The 24,401-nt window shown below is 42.4% G+C and overlaps 1 protein-coding gene across 1 annotated transcript in view; it reads left to right on the top strand.

The window, feature by feature from the left end:
* Positions 1 to 24,401, top strand: part of hmcn1 (hemicentin 1) — a 310,140-nt gene that overhangs the window by 129,456 nt on the left and 156,283 nt on the right. The window contains exons 22-24 of the mRNA XM_060913989.1: positions 1,334 to 1,508; positions 6,168 to 6,295; positions 19,058 to 19,330. Coding sequence (XP_060769972.1) covers positions 1,334 to 1,508; positions 6,168 to 6,295; positions 19,058 to 19,330 — 576 coding nt within the window. The remainder of the gene's footprint in view (positions 1 to 1,333; positions 1,509 to 6,167; positions 6,296 to 19,057; positions 19,331 to 24,401) is intronic.

The raw sequence follows: 24,401 nt of genomic DNA, 5'->3' as shown, positions 1-24,401 counted from the left end.
CAGCGGATCATCAGATTAACGTTTTTAAAACGATTAATGTGCACACAGCAACACCAATACACGATTCGTGTGCACACAGCAACACCAATACACGGATACGCTCGGCTCCGCAGGCATCCTGCGCTCCAAATCACTCCGCCCTGAACAGCGAGTGCCCTCTGGAGGGTGCGCACTCCGGCCCTGCAGAGCTCACACAGCGCGCGAGTGAAGTGCACAAGCAGTGATTCGGGACTGAGCCGCTGTGTGTGTGATCCCAGCGCATATCACTTACCACTTGCAAGTGGAAGGATGGCAAGCCTAAAGACAATCATAACTACACAATGGGCAGTATTTGCATCAGTATTTGCAGTATTTTCATACTTTTATACTCTTTAATGAAAGGTGATACAAGGCGGAAGTCCGCGCCGTTTTTCAGCAGTCGCGTCACATGACCAACACCAGCGAATCAGGAAGGTGGATGTCACAGTGACGTTGTCCAATGACGACGCCAGCTAGAGCTCAGCACAGCATATCCGCGTATCTCAATGTTTACACAGCACCGGACCAGACACGATCTGGATTGAATACGTGGACGCTGGCGGATTCCCGTTTCCCGGCGTTTCCAGGCGTTTTAATGTAAACGGACAGTGCATCCGCGAAGAAAACGAGACAGATACGGTCTAATGTAAACTTGGCCTAAATCAGACCCATCAGCTACCTCTAGGATAGCTCTTAGGGCTTGAGCAGCAGTGTATCTTGCCAGTCTTCTATTGTTTGCCATTATTCACTGTAAAAAAACAAAATCAGTATGATATATGCGTCAAAAATGTTGACAAATTCACATTTCTGACTGGGGTCCGATCGGACCCCAAAGGAATATTGTTTATTATTGCCGCATAACAATTAGAAACCTGAATTAAAATGTTGCATTGGAACAACCTGATATAGTCTGACAAAGTCATAAAATAAAAAAAAAATTGTGCGAATAATAATTGTGTGGCATATGAAAAATACCCTCTGGGGTCCAATCGGACCCCAGTCAGTAGGATGAGGGTTAAGATAAATTTATTTCAAGTAAAGGTTAGATTTTGTTCATATTTTCAGTGTGAGATTAAGCTAATTAACCACTTTTTTTTTTAATATAATCATATTTACCAAGGGTGTCAATAACTCTGGACCTTAATGTAGCTCCAATGCTACAGTAGTAAAAAAAAAAAAAAAAATCAGTAAACATTTTTAGCAGATATTTTGCTTTATCCATTTTACATTATAAAATGCATTTTTTTGGGGGGGGGGATGGTTCTAAGTTATTCTTTGTTTTTGGTATTGTCATCATCTGTGTGTTTGTGCTCAGTGAGACCCAGGCTGAGTGGTGGTGGAGTTGGAGATCAGTCGGGATCAAGAGGACCGTTAGACATGTCAGTGACAGTAGGTGATGATGTCACTCTCCCCTGTGATGTGCAGAGCGTCCCACCCCCCATCATCACCTGGGCCAAAGACAAGCAGTTCATCTCCCCTTATTCCCCCAGGTAAACATGTACACGCATGCACATCTACAAGCTACATACAGACACGCTCTGTGGTTTCAGGTTAAGTTGAAATTTGAGAGCTCAGTCTGCTCAGAGATACTTAACATGTTGGGACTGAACATGTGGCAATGATGAAGGAATAAACATAACAGGGTGTGTGTGATGTTAAAGGAAATGAATCAATGGCAGGATGGCGTGATTTGTTAGTTACCACTCAGACATTAAAGCTGCTAACTGCAAAGTTGAAATCTGAGCAAAAATGTTCTATTTCTATTGCTGTTTGAGTTTCGAGATGTTTCACGTTGATTCGAAGTTGAAATTGAAGAGCTGTGCTGCTGCACACACCGCATATGTGTAAATGTTTTGCCGAGATAAAACACGTCCTGCATTTTACAATTCCGGAGATTGCCAAAGCAAGTGACCACTAATATCACGTGACCATCGTGGGGCGTGTTTGACCTACTTTTAACCAAAGCAAGTCAGCATGGGCAAACATGATGGACTCTGCTCTCCCGCCAGTTAAAAGCCATCAGAAATATAAAAGCGAATCAGTTAGAAAGCGTGCCAGAAAAGCGATGGAAACCAAAAGGTTGTCGTGAAGGGACAGATCGACCACTGGAATCAACTGAAGGATGAAACAGGCATGAAATCTAACAAACAATTCGCAGTGTTTGTCTTGGTGAGTTTGAGTAGAAGTTATACACCTCATGTTTTGATCTTGCAGAGAAAGAAATAACACAAAAGCAGGAACAGAGAAAAGATATATTCGTCATTTGTTTCACGGATCTACAGTGGGGCAAAAAAGTATTTAGTCAGCCACCAATTGTGCAAGTTCTCCCACTTAAAAAGATGAGAGAGGCCTGTAATTTTCATCATAGGTACACTTCAACTATGAGAGACAGAACGGGGGGAAAGAATCCAGGAAATCACATTGTAGGATTTTTAATGAATTAATTGGTAAATTCCTCGGTAAAATAAGTATTTGGTCACCTACAAACAAGCAAGATTTCTGGCTCTCACAGACCTGTAACAACTTCTTTAAGAGGCTCCTCTGTCCTCCACTCGTTACCTGTATTAATGGCACCTGTTTGAACTCGTTATCAGTATAAAAGACACCTGTCCACAACCTCAAACAGTCACACTCCAAACTCCACTATGGCCAAGACCAAAGAGCTGTCAAAGGACACCAGAAACAAAATTGTAGACCTGCACCAGGCTGGGAAGACTGAATCTGCAATAGGTAAGCAGCTTGGTGTGAAGAAATCAACTGTGGGAGCAATTATTAGAAAATGGAAGACATACAAGACCACTGGTAATCTCCCTCAATCTGGGGCTCCACGCAAGATCTCACCCCGTGGGGTCAAAATGATCACAAGAACGGTGAGCAAAAATCCCAGAACCACACGGGGGGACCTAGTGAATGACCTGCAGAGAGCTGGGACCAAAGTAACAAAGGCTACCATCAGTAACACACTACGCCGCCAGGGACTCAAATCCTGCAGTGCCAGACGTGTCCCCCTGCTTAAGCCAGTACATGTCCAGGCCCGTCTGAAGTTTGCTAGAGAGCATTTGGATGATCCAGAAGAGGATTGGGAGAATGTCATATGGTCAGATGAAACCAAAATAGAACTTTTTGGTAAAAACTCAACTTGTCGTGTTTGGAGGAGAAAGAATGCTGAGTTGCATCCAAAGAACACCATACCTACTGTGAAGCATGGGGGTGGAAACATCATGCTTTGGGGCTGTTTTTCTGTAAAGGGACCAGGACGACTGATCCGTGTAAAGGAAAGAATGAATGGGGCCATGTATCATGAGATTTTGAGTGAAAACCTCCTTCCATCAGCAAGGGCATTGAAGATGAAACGTGGCTGGGTCTTTCAGCATGACAATGATCCCAAACACACCGCCCGGGCAATGAAGGAGTGGCTTCGTAAGAAGCATTTCAAGGTCCTGGAGTGGCCTAGCCAGTCTCCAGATCTCAACCCCATAGAAAATCTTTGGAGGGAGTTGAAAGTCCGTGTTGCCCAGCGACAGCCCCAAAACATCACTGCTCTAGAGGAGATCTGCATGGAGGAATGGGCCAAAATACCAGCAACAATGTGTGAAAACCTTGTGAAGACTTACAGAAAACGTTTGACCTCTGTCATTGCCAACAAAGGGTATATAACAAAGTACTGAGATGAACTTTTGTTATTGACCAAATACTTATTTTCCACCATAATTTGCAAATAAATTCTTTAAAAATCAGACAATGTGATTTTCTGGATTGTTTCTCATTCTGTCTCTCATAGTTGAAGTGTACCTATGATGAAAATTACAGGCCTCTCTCATCTTTTTAAGTGGGAGAACTTGCACAATTGGTGACTGACTAAATACTTTTTTGCCCCACTGTATGTCAACCACGAATTACATACTCTCTGAGATCGATCCACAGTCACGATGTTTTCTGGGCATTGCCATCTTGGTGTGACCCAGTTCCATAATTATGCTAATTAGTTCAAGCTCCTCGCATTCAGCTATTTCTGTGGGGCCATACTGTTTGGCTCCAAGAGGGAGGATATTTGGGCCCAAAACAGAGAAAAGCGATCCTCGGCACATCAAAATGATCACATCTCGCCCGCATGATATTGTTCTTGCGGGACATAGGAAAATGCCATGCGCAATAATAAAAAAAAAATTTCAGATGACTTTCCAATCAGTCCCTTTAACCATTTTCCAATAACAGCACATCCTCAAGTGGTTTACAGTTTCAATAAAGAACAACTCGTCATGCTTGTTGTCCATGTATAGTTGAATTTAATGAAGATAAATTAGTTCATGTCATCCTGTGTAAATCCCTCTGGCCTGAAGACTTTCCTGTTGTGGAAAACGTACAGCTGCATACAAAGCGCTGACACTGGAGACTCTGTCCGGAATTACTAATAAACATTTCCTCACAGAAAAGTTCCGCCATATCAGAAATTACAACTCTGCTGTACAAGTTCCGGTGTAAGTTGTTACTATGATAATGGATTAGAACGATTGCATTCATGTCCCTAAACCACACTTTTTTCCTTGTACAAAGCAACAGTCATCATGTTGCTTGACCATGTGCTTTCGAATCATAGCTGATCCAAAAGGCCATAAATTAATGGAACATCAATAAAATCAGCTGATTTTCACGGAATCTGCCGAAACTGAACCGGAAGATCTCAAAGGGGTGTAACAATCCTGGTATCAATTTCATTCATGTGCACAGCAGTAGTTAGACCAGTCTCGATCTGGAATCACGTTTTGGAGAGAATTCTGATGATAGTGATTGGGATTCTCACGGTATATGTCAGATGAAGGGGCAGATGATTATCAAGGATATTCCAGAGTAAATGGTTATCTTTTCAAGCCCCTCAGACGAGAAACTGCCAGTTCACTCAGTTCACGACAGTCCCACTCACCGCCGATAACGCACCACCAGCCAGAGCGAATTGGAAACACAGATTGGTTTGTGGATTTTTATTCTAAGCTGGCCACTGCAAAATATAGGGAAAATATTTACATGTACCTCAATAAATGCAGAAATATAATCTCTAAAACATGCACTTATTCAGTGTAATTACTAAAAGAAAATATGAAGTGGGCGGTAATAGGGGAATCGACGAAATGTCAGCTCAAATGTCATTTATTAAATCAGTGGGTTTCTTTTTTGGTCCAGTAATTCCCATGTGGTCGTTCTGGTGGTGATGAACACTTGATGAATCGGATTTTTTATTCGTAGGCAATACGAAATCTGCCCGCTTCGTTTGCGCAAACTTCACCCACTGTCGCTTTAGGTTAGTGTCATTTCTCGGAAATTCGTGAACTGAATGTCCTGTGGTATCTAATTTTGAACATCCAAACACAAAGTAGTGCTTTCCCATCGTTATTTTTGTAAGATTCCAAGAACGATATCCAATTTCAGCGAGTAAACAAGCACGGAGTCAGATGAACCGAAATGACCCACATGTGACGTCATGCAAGATTAGCCCTGGGGCAAGGCTGCCTTTTTCCGGGATCCGGACGCCGTGATTTATTGATAGTTTTGTGCTTGATAATAAATAACAAATAATTAATATTATCTTTCCCCCTGCTTTATTAATTAATTTTGGACATTACTACATATATATTAATTTTAAAGCATTACAGTAAGGCCTTAATATGAACCTTGCAGACAGAACTACCTTCTGTGTCAACCAAACAGAATCAAGCATTCAGCAGCACTGTGGTGCGATGTGTAATAAATTTGATAAAGTGTCGGGGCTTCAGTGCCTTTTCTTTCCCTTTTTCTGTGGAACCAGCACATCAAGCAATTTATTGTTATTCATTGTAAAAACTCACATATATTATTCATGTTTTGAAACACTGATTTTGTAGGGCATGAATGTGGCATTCCTAGCATTCCTCATGACCTGACTTATGGATTAAAATGACTTTGCAATCAAGTTCTCATTCTTTCAGCTCAGAGCACATCTGTGGAATTTTTTCGATGATTTGTCAGAAATTTTCAGAGGCTATTATTGTGGTTTTGTAGGTAGTGTGTGCAGACTTACCATGGTGCTGACTCTAAATGTGTCTACAATTATGTGTTTGCCCCAATCTGTACATTAACTGCTAGCACCCCCAATGCCTCCCCTGTCTGTCTAACAGACACACTCAGCTGCCCTCAGGCTCAATGAAGATCACAGAGACGCGTGTAACAGACAGCGGCACATACCTGTGTGTGGCCACCAACATCGCTGGCAACTTCAGCCAGGCTATCAGACTCAGCATCTACGGTAAGGCCTACAACGGTGTCATTTATCAAAGCACAGGGTTACAGCGTTAACTTTTATGTTTACAGGTGCAATGAGTATCCACATAGCTTCTCCAGACATAGGTTCTCATGATCATTTCTTTGAATTAAAAACTCCTTTGTCCCTTATGCCATCAGACTGTACAACTCCTCTCTGGGGGGGAGGAGGGGTAACAGGAGGACAGAGGACGGGAAGGAGCAGTAGCCTAGCCTGACAAAAAAAGCAATACTGGACAATGTGCAATATACAGTGGGGCAAAAAAGTATTTAGTCAGTCACCAATTGTGCAAGTTCTCCCACTTAAAAAGATGAGAGAGGCCTGTAATTTTCATCATAGGTACACTTCAACTATGAGAGACAGAATGAGAAGCAATCCAGAAAATCACATCGTCTGATTTTTAAAGAATTTATTTGCAAATTATGGTGGAAAATAAGTATTTGGTCAATAACAAAAGTTCATCTCAATACTTTGTTATATACCCTTTGTTGGCAATGACAGAGGTCAAACGTTTTCTGTAAGTCTTCACAAGGTTTTCACACACTGTTGCTGGTATTTTGGCCCATTCCTCCATGCAGATCTCCTCTAGAGCAGTGATGTTTTGGGGCTGTCACTGGGCAACACGGACTTTCAACTCCCTCCAAAGATTTTCTATGGGGTTGAGATCTGGAGACTGGCTAGGCCACTCCAGGACCTTGAAATGCTTCTTACGAAGCCACTCCTTCGTTGCCCAGGCGGTGCGTTTGGGATCATTGTCATGCTGAAAGACCTAGCCACGTTTCATCTTCAATGCCCTTGCTGATAGAAGGAGGTTTTCACTCAAAATCTCACGATACATGGCCTCATTCATTCTTTCCTTTACACGGATCAGTCGTCCTGGTCCCTTTGCAGAAAAACAGCCCCAAAGCATGATGTTTCCACCCCCATGCTTCACAGTAGGTATGGTGTTCTTTGGATGCAACTCAGCATTCTTTCTCCTCCAAACACGACAAGTTGAGTTTTTACCAAAAAGTTCTATTTTGGTTTCATCTGACCATATGACATTCTCCCAGTCCTCTTCTGGATCATCCAAATGCTCTCTAGCAAACTTCAGACGGGCCTGGACATGTACTGGCTTAAGCAGGGGGACACGTCTGGCACTGCAGGATTTGAGTCCCTGGCGGCGTAGTGTGTTACTGATGGTAGCCTTTGTTACTTTGGTCGCAGCTCTCTGCAGGTCATTCACTAGGTCCCCCCATGTGGTTCTGGGATTTTTGCTCACCGTTCTTGTGATCATTTTGACCCCATGGGATGAGATCTTGCATGGAGCTCCAGATCGAGGGAGATTATCAGTGGTCTTGTATGTCTTCCATTTTCTAATAATTGCTCCCACAGTTGATTTCTTCACACCAAGCTGCTTACCTATTGCAGATTCAGTCTTCCCAGCCTGGTGCAGGTCTACAATTTTGTTTCTGGTGTCCTTTGACAGCTCTTTGGTCTTGGCCATAGTGGAGTTTGGAGTGTGACTGTTTGAGGTTGTGGACAGGTGTCTTTTATACTGATAACGAGTTCAAACAGGTGCCATTAATACAGGTAACGAGTGGAGGACAGAGGAGCCTCTTAAAGAAGTTGTTACAGGTCTGTGAGAGCCAGAAATCTTGCTTGTTTGTAGGTGACCAAATACTTATTTTACCGAGGAATTTACCAATTAATTCATTAAAAATCCTACAATGTGATTTCCTGGATTCTTTCCCCCCGTTCTGTCTCTCATAGTTGAAGTGTACCTATGATGAAAATTACAGGCCTCTCTCATCTTTTTAAGTGGGAGAACTTGCACAATTGGTGGCTGACTAAATACTTTTTTGCCCCACTGTAAATGTGCAATACCTCTCCTGCTGGACTTTTTTTTCCATATTTTTTAAACATATTTGTATATGTAAATACTTAATTTATTTATCTAGAAGTTTTCTAAAGACTTAATTTATCTAGAAGTTCCCTCTTTTTTTCTATTCTATTCTCTGTTTATCCTATAATGATGCTACTGGAATTTTAATTTCCCTGAGGGACCCTCCCAAAGGGATCAATAAAGTTCTGTCTTATCTAATCTAATCTAATCTAATCTAATCTAATCTAATCTAATCTAATATCACATACAACCCCGATTCCAAAAAAGTTGGGACAAAGTACAAATTGTAAATAAAAACGGAATGCAATGATGTGGAAGTTTCAAAATTCCATATTTTATTCAGAATAGAACATAGATGACATATCAAATGTTTAAACTGAGAAAATGTATCATTTAAAGAGAAAAATTAGGTGATTTTAAATTTCATGACAACAACACATCTCAAAAAAGTTGGGACAAGGCCATGTTTACCACTGTGAGACATCCCCTTTTCTCTTTACAACAGTCTGTAAACGTCTGGGGACTGAGGAGACAAGTTGCTCAAGTTTAGGGATAGGAATGTTAACCCATTCTTGTCTAATGTAGGATTCTAGTTGCTCAACTGTCTTAGGTCTTTTTTGCCGTATCTTCCGTTTTATGATGCGCCAAATGTTTTCTGTGGGTGAAAGATCTGGATTGCAGGCTGGCCAGTTCAGTACCCGGACCCTTCTTCTACGCAGCCATGAAGCTGTAATTGATGCAGTATGTGGTTTGGCATTGTCATGTTGGAAAATGCAAGGTCTTCCCTGAAAGAGACGTCATCTGGATGGGAGCATATGTTGGTCTAGAACCTGGATATACCTTTCAGCATTGATGGTGTCTTTCCAGATGTATAAGCTGCCCATGCCACACGCACTAATGCAACCCCATACCATCAGAGATGCAGGCTTCTGAACTGAGCGCTGATAACAACTTGGGTCGTCCTTCTCCTCTTTAGTCCGAATGACACGGCGTCCCTGATTTCCATAAAGAACTTCAAATTTTGATTCGTCTGACCACAGAACAGTTTTCCACTTTGCCACAGTCCATTTTAAATGAGCCTTGGCCCAGAGAAGACGTCTGCGCTTCTGGATCATGTTTAGATACGGCTTCTTCTTTGAACTATAGAGTTTTAGCTGGCAACGGCGGATGGCACGGTGAATTGTGTTCACAGATAATGTTCTCTGGAAATATTCCTGAGCCCATTTTGTGATTTCCAATACAGAAGCACGCCTGTATGTGATGCAGTGCCGTCTAAGGGCCCGAAGATCACGGGCACCCAGTATGGTTTTCTGGCCTTGACCCTTACACACAGAGATTATTCCAGATTCTCTGAATCTTTTGATGATATTATGCACTGTAGATGATATGTTCAAACTCTTTGCAATTTTACACTGTCGAACTCCTTTCTGATATTGCTCCACTATTTGTCGGCGCAGAATTAGGGGGATTGGTGATCCTCTTCCCTTCTTTACTTCTGAGAGCCTCTGCCACTCCAAGATGCTCTTTTTATACCCAGTCATGTTAATGACCTATTGCCAGTTGACCTAATGAGTTGCAATTTGGTCCTCCAGCTGTTCCTTTTTTGTACCTTTAACTTTTCCAGACTCTTATTGTCCCTGTCCCAACTTTTTTGAGATGTGTTGCTGTCCTGAAATTTCAAATGAGCCAATATTTGGCATGAAATTTCAAAATGTCTCACTTTCGACATTTGATATGTTGTCTATGTTCTATTGTGAATACAATATCAGTTTTTGAGATTTGTAAATTATTGCATTCTGTTTTTATTTACAATTTGTACTTTGTCCCAACTTTTTTGGAATCGGGGTTGTATTTATGAGAATCATGTATCAGTGTAACTGCTAAAATAAACAAATTGCACTTAATTTAACAGTTGAAGGCTGGAAGTCACCTGGACTTTTTCCAGTCTTCAGTTGTACAGTCTGATGGCATGATGGACAAAGGATTTGGAAAGCTGTTTATCTGCAAATTCGTAAAGAGTGCTTATTTGAGTTTCCGTAGCCTTTCTGGCCAGTCTCCTCTGCTGTCTTTCATCAACAAGGTGTTTCCGCTTACATGCCTGGATGGTTTTTTTTTTCTGGACCATTCTGTGCAAAACGCTACTAGAGACTCTATCAACAGATTTGCTGGTACCAACAGTTACTGAGATAAGCTTTTCCCCAATTCTAACGTCTGATGTGAAGGATAACTGAAGCTCTTGACCGGTTTCTGCTAACTGGATATTGGCTTGAATGAGCCGGTATTCCTAATAAAGTGGATCGTGTGTGTGTGTGTGTGTGTGTGTGTGTAGTAAGTGTTAACAAGGGTGACATGTACCCATCAATATATTCTTTTCAGCTGGGTTTAGATCAGGCTGTCCAAACAGCTGTGTGTCACAGATCCACCCGTCTTAATATAAAATCTGCACTGCATCTGTAAGAGCAGTAGCATGAGGTAACTCCACAAAGGGTCATTTGTAGTTGGAGAAATCTTTCGAGACAATTAGGTTTCTGGATTTGTTTTGGCTTGGGCTTTTGCAGTTATTGCCTGCAGCTGTGTCTTCGAGAAAAGATCCAAGAGAAACTAAAGAAAGGACAAATGCTCAAATATACAATGAAGCACATTAAGACATTTTTGTACAGTACATTAGTATAGATGGGTATGTACACTTATCCAACCAGGGTGTTGTAGATTTCTTAAACGTAATTATTTTTCTGACTAGAGCGGTGGCTACAATTATTGACGGTCCATAATTATCGACACCTTTTCAGATTTGCCAATAAAAGAAACAGTTTTACAAAGGTGAGGTTCATTTACAACCGTTATTATTGGTTAATTAATCGACCGGAAGACCCGCCACGCCCTTTGATCTTGTCGTTTGATGACACAGCTCGTTACCCGAGATGGAATTTTTTTCCACACGATCAGCAATTTGAGGAAAACCCAGACGTTATCATCGCAGGTAAGCGTGGTGGAAAGATCACGGACATGTTTTTACTGATCAAATTCACCGATATTTCATGATCTCCCCGTCAAAACCTACTTTGCTTCTTACTCTTACATTTGCCAGCCGCCATTTTGTGTCTAAACGCGCGTTTGAGAAGTCACGTGATCACTTTCACTGGTGTCCACCATTATCGACACCCTGTGGAATTAAGTGACATTTACAATTGTTATGGATCGATCTTTGTGTAACATTGTTGAAGTAAATTAAGTATTTAAAAAAAATAAAAGTGCTGTGATTTATAATAATTTTTTGTTCTGATTCATAACAGAATGGGATGTTTATAGAGTATTTGGAATCCTATTGTAATAAATAGAATTAGACCAGAATTAAATTCCTAGCATATAAAAAAAATCACATGCTTGAAATATTCAGATTTTTCTCTTCCATTCAGAATTTTTTTTTTTGCAGTTTGTTGTAAATATCTACCACATATTACAATATCAGTCGACATTTTATATTTTGGTTTGAGGAATGACATGCAACCTTTGACCTGGATGTTCATGTGGTTACAATGTAAATTGCCTGTTGACATTTATTGGTAAACTGTGGGTGGTAAAAGAGAGCAATTGGACTTGCTTGAAGATTCTTGAAGACGTTTCACCTCTCATCCGAAAGGCTTCTTCAGTTCTGTCTGACTGGTAGGGAGCATCAGGTATTTATCCTCTCATGGATGAAAAGCTCATCTAAGGTGTCATTGAGTCATCCTGTTGGTGTGGGTCAACCGGGGGCTGGTTGTGAACGGCCTCGAGAGTCGTTAGGATGATCAATGGATTGCCTGTTAGGGTGATCAATGGAATGCTGATTCTCTCTGTCCTGTGAGTCACTGAAAACAGCTGGGTTTTGGTGTGCATTCAGGCCCTGTCCACACGGCAACGGATTCAGGTGAATCCGATACAATTGTTTATCGTTTAGGCCTGGCGTCCACACGGCACCGGCGTTTTGGGTGCCCCAAAACGCAATCTTTTGAGAACGGGTCCCAGAGTGGAAAGATCTGGCAACATTGCCATTGCGAAGTCATCTGGATGAGTAGAACGGATTTGTTTACGATGACGTCACAACCACATGACTGTCAGTGCTTCACGCCGGGTAGAAGTGTAACAAACTCGATGCGAGTTGTCAACAAATCCTATAACTTGGTTCATGAAACGCGTTTACAAAATATTTTCACTGTGAATATTTATTGTGTAATGGTGCAAAGTGAGAGAGAGAGAGAGAGAGAGAGAGAGAAAATAGCCCTTAGGGCAGAGTCAATCCCGCCAGCAAAAATAGGGGAAAAAAGGAGCGATCTCACCTCTTCAGATGTTGGTTTAAGTCCTACAATACATTCCTCAAAAAGGGCGTAGAAGAACAAATTAATCCATCAACGTGTAGCATTCAATTTATTCCGGACCATTAAAGACGCCGCCTTCCGCGTAGAATCATACGTCATCCTCGCCGCCATATTGGATAGGTCAAAGCGGAGAATAAAGATGCCTCATTCATGTGCTGCGTTTAACTGTACCAACAGGTTTGCCGTCCAAACGAGATCACATGGGATTACCTTTCACAGGTGAGACTGGAAAAATACTTTTCATTGTATTTGGTCATTATAACGTAATTTTATGAACAGATTTTCCTGACTTTGTGGCTAATATGAAGTCTCGCGCATAATAGTTTATGTGCATGCGTCCTTACTTCTTCTATTGTTCTGGTGTCTCCGAAGGGACTGTCTTACAGCGCCCCTAGAGGTGTGGCATGTGTATTGCATCGTTTTCAGCAAGCGTTGCGTTGCCATATGGACCTGATATCTTACTGATCGTTGCCCATGTGGACGCGATATTTTTTTAAATAACATCTCGTTGCCGTTGTCGTGTGGATGTAGCCTCAGTTATCTGGGAAGTGTGCCAAGGACTGCATTGTAGGTGGCTGATAAATGATGTCTTAGACCCCCACCTCTGTTCAGTGATGGCCATTCCAGGTTGACAAAAATGGCTTCTTTAACTCCTCGCTCATACCAGCGATCCTCTCTGGCTAAAATGCGTACGTTGCAATCCTGAAATGAGTGTCCTTTGTTGTTAAGATGATGGTAGACAGCAGAGTCCTGGCCTGAGGAACTGGCCCTCCTGTGTTGAGCCATGCCCTGTGAAGCGGTTGCTTTGTCTCCCCAATATACGACTCCGTGCATTCCTCACTGCACTGAATGGCATACACTACGTTGTCCTGTTTGTGTCTGGGTATTCTGTCCTTAGGGTGGACCAGTTTCTGCTTCAGAGTGTTACTGGGTCTGAAATGTACCGGAATGTTGTGTTTGTAGAAGATCCTCCTGAGTTTCTCAGATAGACCAGAAATGTAGGGAATGACAATGTTCTTGCGTTTGTTCCTGTTATCCTCCTTGTCCGTTCTGTTCCTTTTTCTGCTCTTGAGGAAAGACCAGTTGGGATACCCGCAGTTCTGAAGTGCTTTCTTGATGTGATTCTGCTCCTTCTCTTTTCCCTCTATCGTTGTAGGGATATAACGATAGAGGGAAAAGAGAAGGAGCAGAATACCTGATGCTCCCTACCAGTCAGACAGAACTGAAGAAGCCTTTCGGATGAGAGGTGAAACGTCTTCAAGAATCTTCAATCAAGTCCAGTTGCTCTCTTTTACCACCCACAGTTTACCATGACCTGGATGACTGAGAATCTTCACAGACATTTATTGGTAAACTACAAAACTAGAAATTAATACAAACAACAACGAATGATGAACAAAATGTGATCTACAAAAATACTTAGAAAGTGGAACAAAAAGATTTTCTGACACAGGTTCAACATTAGGGCGGCACGGTGGTGTAGTGGTTAGCGCTGTCGCCTCACAGCAAGAAGGTCCGGGTTCGAGCCCCGTGGCTGGCGAGGGCCTTTCTGTGCGGAGTTTGCATGTTCTCCCCGTGTCCGCGTGGGTTTCCTCCGGGTGCTCCGGTTTCCCCCACAGTCCAAAGACATGCAGGTTAGGTTAACTGGTGACTCTAAATTGACCGTAGGTGTGAATGTGAGTGTGAATGGTTGTCTGTGTCTATGTGTCAGCCCTGTGATGACCTGGCGACTTGTCCAGGGTGTACCCCGCCTTTCGCCCGTAGTCAGCTGGGATAGGCTCCGGCTTGCCTGCGACCCTGTAGAAGGATAAAGCGGCTAGAGATAATGAGATGAGATGAGATAAATAATCATCTGGATGTCGATAATTGTGGAACTGTTGATAACTGTGGACAAAGGTGTCGATAATTGTGGAACAGTGTCACATGATCTGATACGCTAAAGTAATCAGGAATCGTATTGAAAGTCTTTTCTACTTTTGCAACGGCCAAAAGATCGTTAAGGTGTCGATAATTGTAGCCGCCGCTCTAATTATCTTTTTTTGTTTGAATTTTGCTGGTTTCAAAGTCACATTAAACATGGAAAACTTTCTGACATGAGTTTACCTTTATTTCTGGTTTCATATGCCATCACCAAAATCTGCTATTTCAATAAGTGTGTGTAGACATTTTATATGCACCGTATACGCACATCCTCACGCACATTGAGGTATTCACCTTGATAAATCATGGAAATGTGCATCTGTATAGGTTATGCACAAAACTATGTGTATGCACGGTTGACAAATGAGGCCCCTGGTGATGGCTGTTAATCTTCTTGCAAAAGAATATATAAAACATTAAGATCTGCTGTCCATTGCAGAACCTGATTCGACTAGTCAGCTATAGGTAATAGCTGAAATGTGTTACTCATAAAACTGCCAGTCAGAATCAAACCCCGCTGAGCTCGATGGTGTACAGTTTATTACACGAACATGCTGTATATGTAATTCCAAACGTAGACCGACTGTTGTCCATGCTCTATCCTATAAAACACATTTGTTTTATTTTAACTTATTCTAACGGTTATAGCAGTTACAAATGTTTTTTTCCCCTTTTATTTGAATAGAATTTCTAATCTTTTTTTTTCTTCCCCCTGTGTAACACACAGATAGTAAGTGTTGCATCTGCATGTATGAGCATGTACGTTAATGGAGAGACAGTTCAGATGATGACTGAGACTGTTTTTCACACAGTGTCTCTACAATTAAGCATGATTTTTTTGGAATGACTTAGATTATAGTGATTCAGAAAAAGAAAAGCAAAGAGGTCAGACATCATTGTGTGGTTTGACTTGCTTGAGAAACATCTTATTTTTCATCTTCAGATATATATTGTGTGAGAAAATAGCGACATTGATCATTTGATTCATTTTAAACTATTTAATATTTTGCTATCTACACAAAAATAGGTACCCTATGGGTCCATGTGGCTACTGCTTATAAATAAAATTGTTTTCTGATACCATGTCCATACATATACATATAAATATAGCATATATACAGTGGTGCTTGAAAGTTTGTGAACCCTTTAGAATTTTCTATATTTCTGCATAAATGTGACCTAAAACATCATCAGATTTTCACACAAGTCCTAAAAGTAGATAAAGAGAACCCAGTTAAACAAATGAGACAAAAATATTATACTTGGTCATTTATTTATTGAGGAAAATGATCCAGTATTACATATCTGTGAGTGGCAAAAGTATGTGAACCTTTGCTTTCAGGATCTGGTGTGACCCCCTTGTGCAGCAATAACTGCAACTAAACGTTTGCGGTAACTGTTGATCAGTCCTGCACACCGGCTTGGAGGAATTTTAGCCCGTTCCTCCGTACAGAACAGCTTCAACTCTGGGATGTTGGTGGGTTTCTTCATATGAACTGATCGCTTCAGGTCCTTCCACAACATTTCCATTGGATTAAGGTCAGGACTTTGACTTGGCCATTCCAAAACATTAACTTTATTCTTCTTTAACCGTTCTTTGGTAGAGCAACTTGTGTGCTTAGGGTCGTTGTCTTGCTGCATGACCCACCTTCTCTTGAGATTCAGTTCATGGACAGATGTCCTGACATTTTCCTTTAGAATTTGCTGGTATAATTCAGAATTCATTGTTCCATCAATGATGGCAAGCTGTCCTGGCCCAGATGCAGCAAAACAGGCCCAAACCATGATACTACCACCACCATGTTTCACAGATGGGATAAGGTTCTTATGCTGGAATGCAGTGTTTTCCTTTCTCCAAACATAACGCTTCTCATTTAAACCAAAAGTTCTATTTTGGTCTCCTCCGTCCACAAAACATTTTTCCAATAGCCTTCTGGCTTGTCCACGTGCTCTTTAGCAAACTGCAGATGAGCAGCAATGTTCTTTTTGGAGAGCAGTGGCTTTCTCCTTGCAACTCTGTCATGCACACCATTGTTGTTCAGTGTTCTCCTGGTGGTGGACTCATGAACATGAACATTAGTCAATGTGAGAGAGGCCTTCAGTTGCTTAGAAGTTACCCCGGGGTCCTTTGTGACTTCGCCAACTATTACACGCCTTACTCTTGGAGTGATCTTTGTTGGTCGACCACTCCTGGGGAGGGTAACAATGGTCTTGAATTTCCTCCATTTGTACACAATCTGTCTGACTGTGGATTGGTGGAGTCCAAACTCTTTAGAGATGGTTTTGTAGCCTTTTCCAGCCTGATGAGCATCAACAACGCTTTTTCTGAGGTCCTCAGAAATCTCCTTTGTTCGTGCCATGATGCACTTCCACAAACATGTGTTGTGAAGATCAGACTTTGATAGATCCCTGTTCTTTAAATAAAACAGGGTGCCCACTCACACCTGACTGTCATCCCATTGATTGAAAACACCTGACTCTAATTTCACCTTCAAATTAACTGCTAATCCTAGAGGTTCACATACTTTTGCCACTCACAGATCTGTAATATCGGATCATTTTCCTCAATAAATAAATGACCAAGTATAATATTTTTGTCTCATTTGTTTAACTGGATTCTGTTTATCTACTTTTAGGACTTGTGTGAAAATCTGATGATGTTTTAGGTCATATTTATGCAGAAATATAGAAAATTCTAAAGGGTTCACAAACTTTCAAGCACCACTGTATTTACTCTATGAGGCAGTAGCCACAAAAATGAAGCGTAATCCAAAAATGAACAATTTAAAGATCACAGATGTAAAATATACCAAGTGTCTGTACTTTATATTATTCTACTCTTTACCTCTTACAGTTTTCTAAACTGAAACCTCCGAACCGAGGCTGACATACATACACTGTCGCCATGACCCAAACTCTTATTTCCTGGTGCTAGAGCTCAGTGATCTCAATACGCTTTTTGACAACTTCCCATAACAACTCTGAAGCGCGTAACATCTCCATCACACATGGGACCACTGGCTGAAGAAGGCGAGGAAAGGGGGACAACCTGGAGTATATTTTAAAACAGGAACACACTTTCCCTCGGTAATAAGCATAAACATATCTGAAAGCGATTTCTCTAGTCTAGTCCATTTATTTCAAACGGCGAACTGAATTGTATACACTTGCTGGTCATTTTAATAGGAACACCTGTATGCACATGAGCAGTGCGCTATTGTTACACTCATTCTTACATCACGATGACATGGTGGCTACAGCCTCTATGAGGCAGTAGCCACAAAAACTTCTTCGCCTGTCCAGTATGTTCTAGGTCGGGTCTCTTGGCAGAGTAAGTACAGCCAGCTGGCCACTCCTCTGCTGCACTGCATGCCATGGACAATTTAGAGTAGCCAATTACTCTAATGTCTACAAAGCCATGTCTTTGGACCAGAGCAACCCCACGCAGACACGGGGAGAACACGTAAGCTCCACACTGAAAGGCCAGCTGTGAGGTTCAAACCCAGAACTTTCTTGTGATGAGGCGACAGTGCTAACCACTGCACCACCATGCCACCCACATAAAACTAATCCATCCATCCATCATCCGTAACCACTTATCCTGTGCAGGGTCGCATGCAAGCTGGAGCCTATTCCCACTGACTATGGGTGGGGTACATCCTGGACAAGTTGCCAGATCATCACAGGGCTGACACACAACCATTCACACTCATGGGTGTGTAAGACACGGGTAGAACATGCAAATTCCGCACAGAAAGGCCCCATTGGCCACTGGGCTCAAACCCAGAACCTTCTGGCTGTGAGGCAACAGTGCTAACCACTACACCACCGTGCCACCCACATAAAAACTAAAAGAGTAGAATTATCCATCCATCCATTTTCTGTAGCTGCTTATCCTGTTCTACAGGGTCACAGGCAAGCTGGAGCCTATCCCAGCTGACTATGGGTGAGAGGCGGGGTACACCCTGGACAAGTTGCCAAGTTATTGCAGGGCCGACACAGAGACAAACAACCATTCACATCTACGGTCAATTTAGAGTCACCAATTAGCCTAATCTGCATGTTTTTGGACTGTGGGGGAAACCAGAGCACCCGGAGGAAACCCACACAGACACGGGGAGAACATGCAAACTCCACACAGAAAGGCCCTCGACGGCCACGGGGCTCGAACCCAGAACCTTCTTGCTGTGAGGTGACAGCGCTAACCACTACACCACCGTGCCGCCCGAGTAGAATTATCGTCTTTGAAATGTAACAACCTTGAACATATTTATTTACTTACTTATTTATTAATTCTGGACTACAAATTCTTCACCCACGAAAATAAACAGTTTGCACTCAGGACATCAGGGCATTACTAGTGTAACAAGACGATCAATTTTATGAAATATTTTAATTAAAAGGGAGATTTGCTGCACAGCAAAGGAGAAACGCTCCAACCTTCAATATTTATGGCTCTTAATCAACATGTGAGCTTAAACAACTCGTACTCTCAGCTCATCTTCATAAGCAGAGTTTATTGCTTTAAATTCAGTTTAAATTAAAATGAATGTGTCTGTTGTTGTGTCTGCTAATTTCCTTTCTCAGTGCCTCCACGTATCCTGCCGGGTCCACGTGTAATAAAGGTCCAGGTGGGACATTCCATAGACCTGCCGTGTGTGATCCAGGGAGTTCCCCACCCCTCTGTGAGCTGGAAGAAAGATGGCACGGCCCTGGTGGCAGACGGGGCTCACTACAGTCTCTCCCGAAATGGAACCTTGGCTGTCCGACAGGTGGCATTATCTGATGAGGGAAATTACACTTGTGTGGCCAGCAATGTCGCGGGACAGGACAAGGCCAGTATTCAGCTGCAGGTACAAGGTGAGGCAGTGACAGTGCCCAGTGGTACTATTGGGAATAGGGATGCATCAATAGCATTTTAAGATCAACTACAAGGACATGATTTCAGTAAACATTAGTAATGACACTGAAACCAGGCTACGTACTTATCCATGCAGGTAAAAGCTCTTCTGTACAGCTGTAAGTAAAGTACTTTTTTGTTTTCTTTGCGTCAGAATCCCAGACATCAAGGACAACATGCTGGTAAGGGCTGTCAGTAGACGTCTTTGGTTGCTGTTGTGTGCCGCTAGCAAAGAATTCCTCATGCTAAGTTGCATGTTTGAGATATTTTTATCAGATTATTATTCTCGATATAGAAATGGGTTCCATCTGTCCATCCGTCTGGTCATGTTTTCGTTTCCAGGCCATATCTTTAAAACTACTGAAGATATCCTCATGAAACTTTGTATAAATATCAAACAACACGTGGACTGGTGCCTTTTGCTCTTTTGGGTTTTTGAAAAGTATTTTTCAAATTTTTGCATAAAAAATTGATTTTGACTTAGTTTCTAAGAGCAATGTTCGTTTCCGGAGCATATATCCAAAACTATTCATGATACAGATTTGAAACTTGGTATACATGTTAAAAAGGTGATGTAGACGTGCCTTTTCATACTAAGAAATCTGAGAAATTTTCATTTTTCATGTTTCGATGGAAACAATTTCACACTTAGTCTCTCAGGTTAGTCTTAGGGGTAGGTTTTGTTTCCAGAACAGAACTTGAAAACTATGAGTGGTATGGTCTTGAAAGTTGGCAAATGTGTTGAATGAGTAATGTATATGTGCCTTTTGATACAAAAAAAATGTGAGAAATTAAAATTTTTAGCTCACCAGGACCAAAGGTCCAGTGGGCTTATGCCATGGGCTGCTGAGGTCAGTGTAAAGAGGTAGGGTTAATTTCCTGCAGCAGAACTTGAAAAATGTGACATAATATCTTGAAACTTGGTATATAGTTGGTATATAGGGCGGGGGATATAGATGACTGTCTTCTTGTTTTTATGGTAAGTAGATGCCATAATGTGACAGATGTGATATTTTCATAGTGCATAGTTTGTAGTCTGCTTTGCTTTGATCATTAATCATGAAATACCTCCAGATCACTGTTAGTTTGTGTCATCTGATCATTAGCATTAGTTACAGTATACAGTGGTGCTTGAAAGTTTGTGAACCCTTTAGAATTTTCTATATTTCTGCATAAATATGACCTGAAACATCATCAGATTTTCACACAAGTCCTAAAAGTAGATAAAGAGAACCCAGTTAAACAAATGAGACAAAAGTATTATAGTTGGTCATTTATTTATTGAGGAAAATGATCCAATATTACATATCTGTGAGTGGCAAAAGTATTTGAACCTCCAGGATTAGCAGTTAATTTGAGGGTGAAATTAGAGTCAGGTGTTTTCAATCAATGGGATGACAATCAGGTGTGAGTGGGCACCCTGTTTTATTTAAAGAACAGGGATCTATCAAAGTCTGATCTTCATAACGTTTGTGGAAGTGTATCATGGCACGAAGAAAGGAGATTTCTGAGGATCTCAGAAAAAGTGTTGTTGATGCTCATCAGGCTGGAAAAGGTTACAAAACCATCTCTAAAGAGTTTGAATTCCAACAATCCACAGTCAGACAGATTGTGTACAAATGGAGGAAATTCAAGACCATCGTTACCCTCCCCAGGAGTGGTCGACCAACAAAGATCACTCCAAGAGAAAAGTGTGTAATAGTCAGCGAGGTCACAAAGGACCCCAGGGTAACTTCTAAGCAACTGAAGGCCTCTTTCACATTGGCTAATGTTAATGTTCATGAGTCCACCATCAGGAGAACACTGAACAACAATGGTGTGCATAGCAGGGTTGCAAGGAGAAAGCCACTGCTCTCCAAAAAGAACATTGCTGCTCGTCTGCAGCTTGCTAAAGATCATGTGGACAAGCCAGAAGGCTATTGGAAAAATGTTTTGTGGACAGATGAGACCAAAATAGAACTTTTGGTTTAAATGAGAAGCGTTATGTTTGGAGAAAGGAAAACACTGCATTCCAGCATAAGAACCTTATCCCATCTGTGAAACATGGTGGTGGTAGTATCATGGTTTGGGCCTGTTTTGCTGCATCTGGGCCAGGACGGCTTGCCATCATTGATGGAACAATGAATTCTGAATTATACCAGCAAATTCTAAAGGGAAATGTCAGGACACTTGTCCATGAACTGAATCTCAAGAGAAGGTGGCTCATACAGCAAGACAACGACCCTAAGCACACAAGTTGTTCTACCAAAGAATGGTTAAAGAAGAATAAAGTTAATGTTTTGGAACGGCCAAGTCAAAGTCCTGACTTTAATCCAATCGAAATGTTGTGGAAGGACCTGAAGTGAGCAGTTGATGTGAGGAAACCCACCAACATCCCAGAGTTGAAGCTGTTCTGTCTGGAGGAATGGGATAAAATTCCTCCAAGCTGGTGTGCAGGACTTGCTGCACAAGGGGGTCTCACCAGATACTGAAAGCAAAGGTTCACATACTTTTGTTACTCACAGATATGTAATATTGGATCATTTTCCTCAATAAATAAATGACCAAGTGTAATATTTTTGTCTCATTTGTTTAACTGGGATCTCTTTATCTACTTTTAGAACTTGTGTGAAAATCTGATGGTGTTTTAGGTCATATTTATGCAGAAATATAGAAAATTCTAAAGTGTTCACAAACTTTCAAGTACCAGTGTAGTTGAGTGGTTTGTGACATAGTATGGATTACTACAGTTGTTAAATAGGGCTATTTACTGTATTTAGCACTCTTGCAGGTTAGGGAATAAGGAACGGGGAGACAGGCTGAACAACTCAAGGTGCATTTTTATTTTTTCCTAAATTATTTTCAGTGACTTCAGTTTCTTTTTCTCTTCATACATACTCACACACAAATATGGCGCCAAGTAGCTCAGCTCCCTCTCTCTGATTACTGCCTTCTCTCTGAAAGAACACAGAAAACACACAAAAGAAAATTGCCAATAATCCAACAAAGGTAAAACTTATCATATGTTACCTGCTGGTCCTACCTGACTCCTCGCCACTCACAGCTGATGCTTGACCACTCCCCTGCTGCCACACTGTCTCATCTCATTATCTCTAGCCACTTTATCCTGTTCTGCAGGGTTGCAGGCAAGCCTATCCCAGCTGACTACGGGCGAAAGGCGGGGTACACCCTGGACAAGTCGCCAGGTCATCACAGGGCTGACACATAGACACAGACAACCATTCACACTCACATTCACACCTATGGTCAATTTAGAGTCACCAGTTAACCTAACCTGCATGTCTTTGGACTGTGGGGGAAACCAGAGCACCCGGAGGGAACCTACGCGGACACGGGGAGAACATGCAAACTCCACACAGAAAGGCCCTCGCCGGCCACGGGGCTTGAACCCAGGACCGTCTTGCTGTGAGGCGACAGCGCTAACCACTACCCCACGGTGCCGCCCCTGCCACACTGTATTTTTTAAAATTATTTACTCTTTATTGTTTGAGCTCAAATGCATTATGAAGGCAAGGAATTGTACTAATTAACTTTTGACAGGGAAAACCTGTTAATTGAAAAGCATTCCAGGTGACTACCTCATGAAGCTGGTGAAGATAATGCCAGTAGTGTGCAAAGTGTCCTCAAGATAAATGCTGGCTCCTTTTTAGAATCTAAAATCTCTCATCTCATCTCATCTCATCTCATCTCATCTCATCTCATCTCATCTCATCTCATCTCATCTCATTTTCATCCGCTTATCCGGGGCCCGGGTCGTGGAGGCAGCAGTTTGAGCATGGAAGCCCAAACTTCCCTCTCCCCAGACGCGTCGGCCAGCTCCTCGGGAAGAACACCAAGGCATTCCCAGGCCAGCCGAGAGACATAGTCCCTCCAGCGTGTCCTGGGTCTTCCCTGGGGCCTCCTCCCTGGGGGACATGCCTGGAACACCTCCCCAGGGAGGCATTCAGGAGGCATCCGAAAAAGATGTCCGAGCCACCTCAGCTGATTCCTCTCAATTTGGAGGAGCAGCGGCTCTACTTCAAGCTCCTCCCGAGTGACTGTGCTTCTCACCCTATCTCTAAGAGAGTGCCCAGCCACCCTGCGAAGGAAACTCATTTCGGCCGCTTGTATCCGCGATCTTGTTCTTTTGGTCATTACCCAAAGCTCATGACCATAGGTGAGAGTCAGAACATAGATTGACCGGTAAATCGAGAGCTTCGCCTTTTGGCTCAGCTCCTTCACCACGATGGACCGGTAAAGCGACCGCATCACTGCGGAGGCTGCAACGATCCGCCTGTCGATCTCACGCTCCATCCTTCCCTCCCTCGTGAACAAGATTCCGAGATACTTAAACTCCTACACTTGAGGCAGGACTTCTCCACCAACCTGAAGAGGGCAAGCCACCCTTTTCTGGTCGAGAACCATGGCCTCAGACTTGGAGGTGCTGATTCTCATCCCAGCCACTTCACACTCGACTGCAAACCGCCCCAGTGCATGCTGAAGGTCCTGGTTTGAAGAAGCCAACAGGACAACATCATCCGCAAAAAGCAGAGATGAAATCCTGTAGTTCCCAAACAGGATTCTCTCCGGCTCCTGGCTGCACCTAGAAACTCTGTCCATAAAAATTATGAACAGAACTGGTGACAAAGGGCAGCCCTACCGGAGTCCAACATGCACTGGGGACACGTCTGACTTACTGCTGGCAATGCGAACCAGACTCCTGTTCCATTCATACAGGGACTAGACAGCCCTTAGCAAAGAGCCCCGAACCCCATACTCCTGAAGCACCCCCCACAGGATACCATGAGGGACATGGTCGAATGCTTTCTCCAGATCCACAAAGCACATGTGGACTGGTTGGGCAGGCTCCCATAAACCCTCGAGCACCCTATGAAGGGTATAGAGCTGGTCCAGTGTTCCACGACCAGGACGAAAACCGCATTGTTCCTTCTGGATCCGAGGTTCGACTATTGGCCGAATTCTCCTCTCCAGTACCCTGGAGTAAACCTTCCTGGGGAGGCTGAGAAGTGTGATTCCCCTATAATTGGAGCA

This window comes from Neoarius graeffei, chromosome 2 (genome assembly GCF_027579695.1).
Source record: "Neoarius graeffei isolate fNeoGra1 chromosome 2, fNeoGra1.pri, whole genome shotgun sequence".
Classification (NCBI taxonomy): domain Eukaryota; kingdom Metazoa; phylum Chordata; class Actinopteri; order Siluriformes; family Ariidae; genus Neoarius; species Neoarius graeffei.
The sequence above is the reverse complement of the archived record's forward strand: the minus strand, read 5'-3'. Positions and strand labels throughout refer to the sequence as shown.